General features: G+C 36.9%; 1 protein-coding gene across 2 annotated transcripts in view; it reads left to right on the top strand.

Annotated features, from left to right (window-relative positions):
- Positions 1–271: 271 nt before the first annotated feature.
- LOC131075017 (cryptochrome DASH, chloroplastic/mitochondrial) overlaps positions 272–13,045 on the top strand; it is a 200,012-nt gene continuing 187,238 nt past the window's right edge. Inside the window, exon 1 of one of the 2 annotated variants that reach the window (XM_059214979.1) lies at positions 272–1,092. In XM_059214979.1, the coding sequence (XP_059070962.1) occupies positions 666–1,092 (427 nt within the window). In that variant the 5' untranslated portion in view covers positions 272–665. The remainder of the gene's footprint in view (positions 1,093–13,045) is intronic. The other variant, XM_058011786.2, reaches the window with a different exon arrangement.

Raw genomic sequence — 13,045 nt, forward strand, 5'->3', positions numbered from 1 at the left:
AATAGGCTTGTGTTACTTAAACAATACTGAAGGGTTTTCTTACTAGTTCTTTCCTTTCAGTGCTTTTTGAACTTAAATTTTTTTTAAAATTTAATATAATTCAATGGTTCTATCCACTTTATTAAAAAAAAAAATAAAAAATTATAATTAAAAATAATAATTTAATATTAAAATATTATCTGGAGTTACTATAAATCTACAATTCCCCATTCCACTTAAATTCTTCTGCCAATTATGTATTTGTGCTGTTTTGCTATTAATGAAACTGACTGATACAAATAATGGCGCTCTTAAATGATACAAATAATAGCGCTCTTATAGGACAGCTGCCTCCACCAAGGACTTCCACATATGATATTTTTATTTTTAAAGGCCAAGAAGATGGCGGAACGGGGTTTGGTAGATCTTCATAGCTGTGCAGCTTTGGTTGAGAGGTATAACACAAATGAATGTAAAACACTGTTTCCTCTCTTCTCCCACCAAATATTTAAAAAAGCAAAAGCAAAAGCAAAAGATGTGGCAACTCATGGCAACGTCTATATTGGAGGTCTTCAATCAACCACGTAAACTCTCATTCATTTCAGTAACCCCAATCTCTGAGCACATAGCACACATACATTCCTTGCCATCATGAATTTTTAAACAACACAATATTCCTATTGGCAATGCTGATTTTCACTCTCACCACATTCAAATCCTACACCATATTCAAGAACCCAGAAACCCACATTAGAAACCACATTGTTAATCTTTCAATTTATAAACAAACAAGAAATCTTTTTCTTTCTCCCTCAATTTTGTGCTGTGCAATGAAGACGGGTCAGGGCTCCTCAGCTTGCAAGACCCAAGATACCTTGCTCTCTCAAGAACAATTGAATGTTGCAGAAGAGGCACTGAGAAGACACAGTCTTAATACAATTGAGCGGAATGGTTCGGGCACTGCAATTGTCTGGTTCAGGAATGACTTGAGAATTTTGGATAATGAGGCCCTGTATCGAGCTTGGCAGTCATCAGAGACTGTGTTACCTGTTTACTGCATCGATCCTCGCTTGTTTGGAACCACATATTACTTTGGTTTTCCTAAAACTGGAGGTAAATAATGATGGCAATACTTTTTTTTAAGAAATTTTTGACTTGAACGTGCATAAGTTTATGTATAAAATATAATGGGAAGTCATCTTAGGATTTATTCTGCTATCTAATGGATCCATTTTCCGGTATGTCACTTATTTGTGCTTTGAATTTATTTCGGGGGTCGAAGTGGGTTCACGAAATTGACTGCTAAAATTAGTTTTCATTCAACTATACAGACTCATTGCCAATACAGGAGAAATTCATACCTTCCGATCTTCATCATATTTAAATTATATATGCCCTTATGAAGATGTATAATACCTTTGTGGTGCCTGTTCATCCCATACTCAACTCCTCTTTATTAAGAAGCTATTCATTCCTGCAATCCAATGATGTACTTTATAGAAGGTGCTTTGTAATTATGAACAAGATCCTCTGACAGCTCTTATCATTAGCAAGTTTAATTTCCAAATTTTCATCCCTGCTATTATTAAAACAGATCCATGTCATTAGTGCCTATAAGTAGTTTTGAACATAGATGATAGCAACCGAATGCACTAATTGTCAAATTGTTATGAACACTGACCTTGTTTTCTTAATGGGAAAAAACGAGGACACCAACCAGAGAGGCCTTTAAATGAGATCTCTATCTAGCCTATCTACAAAAGTACACAATTCTCACAACCATTAAAGAAGGGTCTGTCATCCCATGCCCTAAATTTCCATATTTGCAGATGCTTGTAAGGGTAACAAAATATGGCAAATGTACAATCTATGTAGATTGTACATTAGAGAAAATTGTACAGTCTACATAGATTCTAAAAAATATAGATTCTAAAAAATACATGTACATTTATGCTTTTAGATCAAATGCATACAAGTTCTAACATGGGAGAATGGGGAGAGAGGGAGAGAGACAGAATTAGAGAAATTTGTACAATCTACATAGGTTCTAAAAGGTAAACGTATGTCTATACTTGTAGATCAAATTTACACTGGTTCTAAGAAGGGAGAAGGGCAAAAGCATGTTGATACCTAAGGTAGGCTCAATATAAATATGGTTCCCAATGTACCACATACTTAATTGGGTCTGCTTTACAAGAACCTAGAGGACCAAACTTGTTAGTGCCTCGTGGGGATAATATCCAAACCTTGTGAATCTCAAGGAACATCCACAACTGGTGATTCAAGGAGCTTGATAGGGTGACAATGTGCAAATATGCAGTACCATCTCCCTTCAAATCATAATTGGAGGGAGGAATGAAGATGGCATGACCAGCAAACAACTCCTCTTAATATCAATTTTTGAAATAGATGGGAAAATAGTCCTCCATTATTCATATCCACAAAGCGACCTCTTGAATCTCAAAACAACATCAAAGTTTTAAAGACAAAAAATTCAATGATGTAACAGAAAATACTAAGGATCATTAAAGCTCCACAAAAATAACAGCTGAAAACCTGATGGATCCATCTCAACCTTCTAGAGTCTGACTACAACACTTCACAAACAAATATGGAGACCAAGAATCAGCACTTGTGCGTCTGCTGCACTGTTAGTTCTCATCAATTTCTTGGAAGCAGTGAAAATCAATCTTCTGTCTTCATCTTTGAAAAATACATCTAGCTTCTGACTTGCCTAAATTGCCTCTTGATGCCTTGTTGAAGTTGAACTTTAGCCCCCTAGGGAAGGTGGGATCCACTTTACCGATTTCGATTTCTAATTGGGGAATTAATTCTTCCACAAGCCCCATGAACAGGGGTGACTTTAATAGTTTTCATTTTTTCCCAAACAATTCCCTATCCCAAGAAGAGAAGCACAAGTTCTTTTGAAAATACTGTAACAATTGAGACATCAAAAATTCCCCAAGCCCTTTCTCGCGAGAATCGGTTTACGGTCGACTGGCCACTGATGGAATGCGGAGCTTGATCGGAAAGGCTGCCATGTCCAACTTCAAAAGAAAAGATCATTCTGGTAAAATCTTATCTAGAAAGAACCTCCTATTTCATTCCTCCCATAAATGCCATATTGTCATTGAAGGACCAAGGACCCAAATACAAGAAAAAGCAAGATTTCTTCTCAAGGATAGGTTAGTTCTTGAAAAAATGAAGGAGATTACTTGGTAGGGCTCCTGCCCAGTCCATTCTAGCTTACAGCCAACTCTAGCCTTTCATTGCAAAGGGGCATTTCACAAACAAATGGTCCATTGTTTCCTTTGTTGAAAAATAGAGAACACACCTTGATGGCCCTTTCATCCGATTTTTGAAAGTTTGTATCTAGCTAAGATTTTCTTGTGTAGGACCAAGCAAAAAGCTCTTGCTTTGGGAAAGCAAGCTTTATCCAAGCCTTTCGCATAGGCCAATCCACTAAAACTTAGGATACCTAAGCTACCTTATAACCCATTTTTACTGAGTATTGTCTAGATTTTGAGTAAGCCTATTTACTAAAATCTTCCCCATTACCGATAAATTCTTTCCTTTTAGACAATTTATTATAGAGCAACTGAATTTGGTTCTCAATGATATCTAGGCCTATTAGCTCCCTCCATCTCCATACATTCAACTAACTTTGAGAGATAACACATATGATCTTTGACGTTGAATCCCCAAACAAGTGAGTATCTACCCTGACTTCCATTAGGTCTTCTTGGTTTGCCAAAGGAGAATACTTATTTCAAGAATCTTCCCAAAAGTGTGCTATCAAGCCACTTCAAATTTCCTAGGTGAGATGATTGGTTATGATGGACTTGTAAGACTATAAAATTCCACATGTGAGAACAATTGGGTGGGTTATCCATCGAGAAAATTCTAGATGGGTCATTTGAATCTAGTTATTTCTTTTTTCAAAATCTTACACCACTTTAAATTTGGTTTGGCATACATCCCCCATACTAATTTTGTGCCTAACACTCTATTTTGAGGCTCCATATGATGCAACCCAACATCACTACCAACTATTGGAGAGAATACCATGCCCTAGGTGATCAATGGAATCTTCTTCTTTTCCCTTGAACCTTGCCATTAGAACTTTCTTGTTAGATTCTTCAATGCCACAATAGACTTAGAGGCATTTGCAAACAAGACACTAAATATGTGGGAGTAGAAATAGTTATTGATTCCAACATCAAAATTCTTCTAGCTACGGTTAACCACCTGCTCTTCTAGGATTCAAATTTTGATTTGCAATTGTCTGAAAGGCTTTCCCAAACGGGTAGTCTTCCATCTCCCTTAAAGATGGGGACCCCAAATACTTACCTAGTATTTGCCCAATTTTAAAGCCCAGAATGTTAGTGATTTTCCCTTGCATCCGCCCCTAGTTGATTTAACGAGGCATGCAAAACATTTCTTCCCTAACTCTAGGCTTGTTTGTACAAAATAATTTACATCACGAATTTTCAAATGTGCCATGTGTTGTGACGTTTCACACATTGGCCCATTGCAAATGGGGCCCCCCACTTTTTGCTTAGACTTAGGTGTTTGGCTAGGTTGTCTTAGCTTAGTAAGTTTAGTAGCTGTTAGCCTGTTAGCCCTTGCTTATGAGAAGTGAATATGTCTTGTCAAGTCAGGATTGAGGTTGTGTTGCCAACCTGTTGTGACGTTTTCACACATCGCCCCATTGCAAATGGGGACCCATGTTTTTTTGCTCGTTTTGTTCGTTTTCGCTTTGCTTTTTCTAGGGTTTTGTTAGTTTGTTAGTTGTCTGGATTTAGGGTCAAGCCTTAGGGTTCTAATTACCGTCTTTTCGGACCAAAATCCAGTCGGTTTTGGGAGCTTTTTGATTTTCCTTTTCTAGAATGCAAATTTTGAATGAAATGAATTTGCCAGAATGGTCTAATTTTCAATTGGAATGTTCATGCAGAGCTTAAACTTGTCTAAGTGTTGAAGATGAAATGTGAATTTTTGTCCAATTGAATATTTTTGACCAAATTTTGACTTTTTTGAATTTTGATCCTGGGCATTGGAATTGATTTGTTTTCGCCTCGTGAAGTGTTAAAATGTGAAAAATCTTGTTATTTTGGCCTGTAGGAGCAAAATCGCTCCTGTCCCTCAGTGAAGGACGGGAGCTCAATTTCAAATATCTCATCGTCCCTGCAGAGTCCAGACAAATTTTACGTTTGAAATAATGGAGAACGACGAGATCTTTCCATTGAATATAAATTGAAGATTTTCATGAGCACAGAAATGCCTCCAGGGGAAAGATCGCTCCTGTCCCTCAGTGAAGGACCGGAGCTACAAATTCAATTTCGCCTTGTCCTTGCAAGATTTTGATGACTTAATGATTTGAGGACGTCCAAAGGAAGATGCTTTGCCAAATGAATATAATTTGAGATGCAAAAACGAAGGAGAATGACCTATATTGACCAAATCGCTCCTGTCCCTCTCCAAGGGACCAGGGCGAGGTACCTTGTAGCTCTCGTCCCTCTCCCAGGGACCAGAGCGATTTCCTTCATTATGTAAAATCCAGACAAAGGTCAAGGCAAGTTTACGTTCAAAAACAAGGAAAAACATGAGATAAATGCGTTGAATATAAATTGAAGATTTTTGGGACGTCCATAACAGTGCTAAATGCCTAAATCGCTCCTGTCCCTCAGTGAAGGACCGGAGCTACAAATCCAATTTTGCTTTGTCCTTGCAAGATTTTAACGTCTTGACGATGTGAAAAGGTCCAAAGAGGTACATTTTATCAAATGAATATAACTTGAAGTGCTGTCGGGGAGATCAACAGGGTAGCAAGTCCGGCTTGAGTGAGGTCCTGATCCTGAAATTTGGCTAAGTCTGGAATGTCCTGATCCTGAAATTTGACTAAGTCTGGAAACTGAAAAACCTCCAAAAACTAGATTTTGCAATATAACTCCTGGAGGTCTGAAACCACTCTCAAACATCCTGAAAGTATATATGGAATATAACTTAAAGTATAAGAAAGAAGAAACATAGAAGGAAATGTCACTTATACTTAAATGTTATATTCCATTAAAATTGTCCTGATCGAGAGTGCGAAAAGTCAAATTTCGCTCGTGTCCTTCTCCAAGGGTCCAGAGCGAAATGCGCTCGTGTCCCTCTCCAAGGGACCAAGGCGAATCGCTCGTGTCCCTCACCAAGGGACCAGAGCGAAAATGCTTAGTTGAGCCATTCCTGACCTTGTTTGGACGAATCGAGACATCAAAGGCATGGTGAAGGACGAAATGAGCATGATAGAACATCCAGACTTGATCAAAAAAAACAATGAAATGATGAAGTTTTGCCTAGAGGGTCAAATTCGCTCCTGTCCCTCACTGAAGGACCAGAGCGAAGTTCTTCATAAGGTACGATCTGGGCAAAGATCAAGCAAATTTTATGTTCGAAGGCAAGAAAGGAGGTCAATCGAACCCGTTGAAGACAAATTGAAGATTATCAAACGTCAACAAAGGACCAAAATGCTTAAGTTCGCTCCTGTCCCTCAGGGAGGGACCAGAGCGATTTTTGTTATAGATGATTTTCTCGCCAAATTTCAACCGATCTCAAGGCATGAATGAATGAAAGGAGGCATTGCGAATCCGTTGAATATAATTTTCGAAGGTGATGAAGTGAAATGAGGCCCACAAGAGCAAAATCGCTCCTGTCCCTCAGTCAGGGACCAGGGCGATGAGGTACGTATCTTCCCACTTTTTCATTTTTGGGCGCTAAACAAATATTTTTGAATTTATTTTAAATGCTAAAAATCGATAATCTTTGAAAATTCAATTAAAATGGCATTTAAAATTTGCGCAAAACATTAATTAATTATTTTTGCCTTGTAAAAAAAAAAAAATCGAATTTATTAATTAATAAACAAGGAAATTTAATTAATTAATTATTGTTTGCAATAAAAATGGAGCGCTTGAGTTTATTTTATGAAGGTCGGCCTTTGTTATTTATTAAAAATCATTTATAATTGCTTTATTATTACCAAGTCGGCCTTAAGGTAAGTATGAGGTGAGCGCTATAAAGGGAGGGTGAAAATCTTCATTTTCACATCATCATTTTCATCTCTTACATGCGATTTGAGGAAGACAAAGGAGAAATGCGATTTGGAGTATGCAAAGGAAGGCGCCAAGATCATTCAAGGGGAGGAGCGAATTTCAAAGGGAGAAGTGCTAAGTTGTGTTCAAGGAGGTGCGAATTTATATCCAAAGGAAGGCGTTAGTACTATCCAAGGAAGTGCGAACTTGTCCAAGGCATTGGAGATCACGTCAATGACATATCAAAGATGGCGAAATTGCTAACTTGAAGAAAAGATCACGTCCAAGGCTTGAAGGGTGGCGAAGTTGATAAGAGGAACGTTCTTTTGAAGATCACATCAAGACTATCGAATTTCAAATTTTGCCTAGGCGAATTCCTTTATTTTGCATTTTAGAGTTAAGCTCTCAAGTAAGGTATGGCAAGATCTCTTGTTTTAATTTCAAATTTTGATCGTCATTGCCTTAATTTTGAATTTTGAAATTTTGTTTTGCCTTAGCTCAGTTGTTTTTAGGAAATGATTAATAAAGGACTTATCATTAAGTTTCCTAAAATTTGCTCTCTAATTTATGTTATGTATTGCAAAATCATGTTACTAATTTTGAAATGTTGTGTAGGCATCAAATGGAGATCTCTTCAAGGAAAATCAAGCCAGATCAAGGACGGTCTTCGCCAGGACGGTCTTCGCCAGGACGATCAAGCCAAGGCATGGGCGACCTCTTCCAATCCAGCGTTCCAAGGCGAGGTACATCATCTTCCTGCACATCAAGGACGCAAGGAGTTAGAACAAGGGCTCGTTGAAGAAGCAAAATAGATCCAGAGGAATTAATTAAAGCAAGTTTCTCAACAATATCAAGATGAATATCCACCAAGTTCCAAGTGTCAAATGAGGTGGTGTCCTAGTCATCATTTCTCCAATCAGTGAAGTCCATCTCAGCATGTCCAGATTCAATGTACTTAACTCATGGAAGGTGGCACAAACTCCGATGTACCTACCCCGGCTATCCATTGGTCGATTTTTCTAAAAGGGACATGTGTCCAAGCAATACAATTTTATCATTGGTCAAGCATTAAATGTTATGTAATGGTTGTAACAAACCCTAATTAGGGTTTTCATTGTAAAATCTTGGCCATTGATCTTGAATTGATCTAAGCCATCAAATTGTATTGTGGGCACTATATAAGCCCAGGCATTTCATTTTGTAAGGAGGAATTTTAGATAGAATTAGAGAGAGTTGTAAATAATTGATAGAATAGCAATTAGAGTAGAATAGGAGGACAAGGCAGGAAATTGTTGCCATTGATTGTAAACAAACTCCATTTTCATTGAAGTAATGGTGAAATATGTCGTTTTCTTGCAATTTGCATGGTTTCTTGTTGAGTCTTCAATCTTAGATGGTAGATAATTAGATGAATGGAGGAAATGTGATTGATTGATGGTGGAATTCGTACATCCATACTACTAGCAGTTTGTTGATTGCAGACTTGCCTTGCGTAGTCAACTGGAATCATTCAGCCTAAGCTCAATTTCAATTTGTTGCCTCTTCATTGATATGCATCAACTTGGATGGTATCTATACTTGCGGTGATAATTTGAACATCATAAAGCTCCCCTTAGAAGATTGCACTAGTCTTGTGTAGATGTTCCATTGATGTCAAAACAAGATCTAGTTAGAGTTTCATCAAAAGGTCAAGTCATTGCTCCTACATTCTTAGTATTAGGATTAGATCCTCTCTTCGCCCTTATCCTTTTTCCATTTTTTCCAAATCTAAGTTAGTAAGAGCCTGTGTCCAGCAAAGCAGATCGGAAGTTCAATGTAAGTCCCCTTGTGATTCCAGCAAATCACATCATACCACTAAAAGCTTGTCCACACGTGGAGACCCCACTAAAAGAACCTTGGAGTCCACCTAACTGATCCTTTTTGCAGATCTTCAGCAGTTAGAGACTATTTTCTCAAGAGAGGATAAGATGCCTGTCGGTATTTTATTCTGTGTATGATTGTGTACAAAACTCACGTCAACACAACCTTGCTAAGTACAGATCCAATAGCCAAGATGAGAGGGGGGGGTGAATCATACAAACTTAATCATCCATAAAAACATCAGATTCAACCTCGGTAACACATATATCAGTCATATAACCAAAAATTGTCAAACATGCAAACTCAAAAGCATATGAACAATATAAACCTCATAACACCAGATTTAACATGGAAACCCAAATAGGGAAAAACCACTGTGGGATTTCGGACCCACTAAGAAATATACTCTTCTAGAGTATGCTTGGTTAAAAGCAAATCCTGTTAAAGATTACAAACGCATTGCTAGATGTGACCCGGTTAAGGGATTTCCATCAAATCTGTTAGGATCTTCACTTTGTTAGAAGTGACTTTGTCAAAGGATTTCAAACACTCAATTAGAATGTCACCTTGCTAGAGGATTTACATATAAGACTATTAAGTCCACTCGGTTAAGAGATTTCCTGTCACTTTCACAAAATAACAGTAATAAAAATCTATCTACAACTTCACATCTAAAATGCTAAAGCAGATTCCTATTTGTTCAATACAATCTAGACATAGAACTAATCTTGTCTATCTGTTGGGCATCAATACTCTGTTATTCTAACAGGTCTTCAAGCTTCTGTGCTCGGTAATCACTATGTAGCATCCCTGTGCATACACTTGCCCGCATACATTATTTATCAACAGTTTCCTATTTATAAACAATCTTCTAACCGCTTAATCTCATTGATCACAATTTCCCATGATCAATCATAGCCATCAGATCTTCAATCTTCTCCAGGTTCAATGTATCTTTCGATCTGAAAACGTTTTACCCCGCCTTGGAACTTGCATATTCACCTTGGAACTTGTGTTAGGGTAATGCGGTTCAATCTGAGTTGTAGATCTTCTTGCTGACTTTCCATTGCCTTAGATTCGTTAACAAACTAATTTCACGGCTTACCAATCATTGATCCGCTCTAGCTCATCAACATCATTCATTAAATATAACATGTAAACATTTAATGCATTCTGTTATAGCTCGGTTACAACTCTGTGAATACTAAACTTCACTCGGTAGACATTCTGCCTTCATTAACCGATAGCGATAACCCTTAGGGTTTACCGACTAGGTTCTTTGCTTGATAACATAGTATAGTATTAACCTTTACATTTTACAACATATGTATGATGTTAAAACAATCTAAAACATCAAGATCTCATCATTGTTTGACTCGGTAGAGTTGCCCATTGAATAACTTATCCCCTTATTCATCATATTCTTTCCTGTATCTTTATCGACTTCTTTATAATCTTCATATCATACTTCTCAAGATATGGCAACATCATACTGAATTAGAAAATCAATTTCTTGACATCAATGACAAAATAATAATATCAAGATAGTAAAACATGTTTAATCAGTTATGTCCATAATCATCAACAACCTTTTCAATATCCTTATTGAAATGTCAACAATCTTTCATTTTCTGTTATAATGCAATATTGCCAACAATCTCCCCCTTTGGCATTGATGGCAAAACCAATTTATTTGACCTTTAAAAGATTCGGATTGCTGTGATTCTGAAATGCTGAAATGCTCTCCCCCATACATTAGACTTCTCTTCTATTTTCAGACTTTATTTCAATCTGTAGTCTTCTCTCAGTCTTCTCAAGTCTTCTACATTTCAATCTGTAGTCTTCCAGTCTTCTCAGGTCTTCTACATCTTTGGTAGATCTTCTCCCCCATAATAGTCTTCTCCCCCTTTGACAACAATGCCAAAAAGAATAGAACTAAAACATAATTTCTTTCTATAAGAAGTTATTTCCTGCTGTTGTGTATCAACTGAGTCTTGGTCGGAGTATTTGTCTTCAATTCCTGTTCCCTGTATCATTCTCTGTATTATTCCAGTATTAATTCCAGTACACTTTCAGAAAAACATTCTAAAGTGTATCACTCCAGCATCAACTCCCCAAAAGATATTCAATAGAGTCATCGAATTGATGCTTTCACTGAACTCGGTCAGTGAGTAGAAGATAGGGGTAGGACCCCTAACTTACTTCTGAGATATTCAAAAGTGTCTTTTGGTAGTGGCTTGGTGAAGATATCTGCTATTTGCTCCTTTGTGTTAACATATTCTAGCACCACTTTCTTCTCGAGCTTCTTCTCTAATATAATGATATTTGATAGTTATGTGCTTTGTCTTAGAGTGCATAACAGGATTCTTTGAAATATTAATGGCACTAGTATTGTCACAGAATATAGTTACTGGCTCGGTAACTTTCTCATTTATACCTTCCAACAGTTGTTTGATCCATGCAATGTTGGTACAATTCAGTGCTACAGCAACGTATTCAGCTTCTGTTATTGACTGAGAAACACATCCTTGTTTCTTGCTAAGCCAACTCACTAGTCTTTCTCCTAAGAAGAAAGCTCCTCCACTTGTGCTTTTCCTGTCATCAATGTTGCTTGCTCAATCAACATCAGTATAAACTTTTAAATCAAAATCATTTCCTTTCTGATATACTAAGCCATACTCTTCAGTGCCTTTTAAGTATTTGAAAATTCTTTTGATTGCTGTCATGTGTATTTCCTTAGGATCTGCAGAGAATCTTGCAACAATACCTACTGCATGTGCTATATCTGGCCTACTGTGAACAACATATTGCAACTTTCCAATCATGGATTGGTAGAGTGTCTCATCAACAGATGCAGATTCATCATTCTTTGATAGTTTATAGTTGGTAGTCATAGGAGTACTTACTGGTTTTGAATCCTCCATTCCAAATTTCTTCAAGATTTCCTTTATGTACTTGGATTGGGTAATGAAAATCTCATTTTTCATTTGTAGTATCTGTAAACCTATAAAATACTTTATCTCACCAATTAATGACATCTCAAATTCTTTGCTCATTTCATTTCCAAAGTTCTTGCATAAAGAGTCATTTCCACAAAATATAATATCATCAACAAATATGGCTGAGATTAGTATTCCATTTTCATCATTCTTCATGTGCATGTTGCTAATTTCACTTGTCCTTATAAAACCAATCTTAATCAAATAAGAGTGCAATCTTTCATACCATGCTCTTGGTGATTGTTTCAGACCATATAAAGCTTTGTTCAATTTGCATACCTGATCTTTATTATTGTCTTCAACAAATCCTTCAGGTTGTTCAATGAAAACTTCTTCTAATATTCTATTCAGAAATGCAGATTTGACATCCATTTGATATACCTTGAAGTTCTTGAAAGCAACATATGCTAACAATGTTCTTACTCCTTCAAGTCTAGCAACAGGTGCAAAAATCTCACCATAATCAATTCCTTCTTCTTGGGCATAACCTTTGCAAACTAGTCTTGCTTTGTTCCGAATGACCTCACCTTTTTCATTTAACTTGTTTCTGAAGATCCACTTTGTGCCGATTACATTTTTGTCCTTCGGTCTTGGGACCAGTGTCCATGTGTCATTCTTCTTGATTTGATCAATCTCTTCTGTCATAGCATTTATCCAATCTTCACTGTTAAATGCCTCTTTCACTATTCTCGGTTCAAATTCAGATATCAAACATGTGTTCTGTCTCAGTTTGTTCCTTGTCATCATTGGATCATCCTTATCTCCTATAATCTGACTTGGTGCATGGTGTCTTCTGACATACTTGGCTAATACAGGCTCGGTAGGCTCTGTATGATCTTCTTCATCACTCGGTAACTGGATATTTTCTTCATTTTCTTCAACAGTTATCTCGGTAGAACTTCTCGGTTGCACATAGACAAATTCATCATAGTCTTCTAGTTTTTTGGAATTTCCTTCATCATTTCTTTCTGCAAATTCATCAATTTTCACATTTGCACTTTCTACTATTTTGTTAGATGATTTGATCAGACATTTAAATGCTTTGCTTCTGGAAGAATATCCTAGAAATGTTCCTTCTTCACTTTTCTGATCAAACTTGCCATTTCTATCATCTTTATGAACATAGCATTTACT

Source organism: Cryptomeria japonica, chromosome 2 (assembly GCF_030272615.1).
Source record: "Cryptomeria japonica chromosome 2, Sugi_1.0, whole genome shotgun sequence".
NCBI classification, from domain to species: domain Eukaryota; kingdom Viridiplantae; phylum Streptophyta; class Pinopsida; order Cupressales; family Cupressaceae; genus Cryptomeria; species Cryptomeria japonica.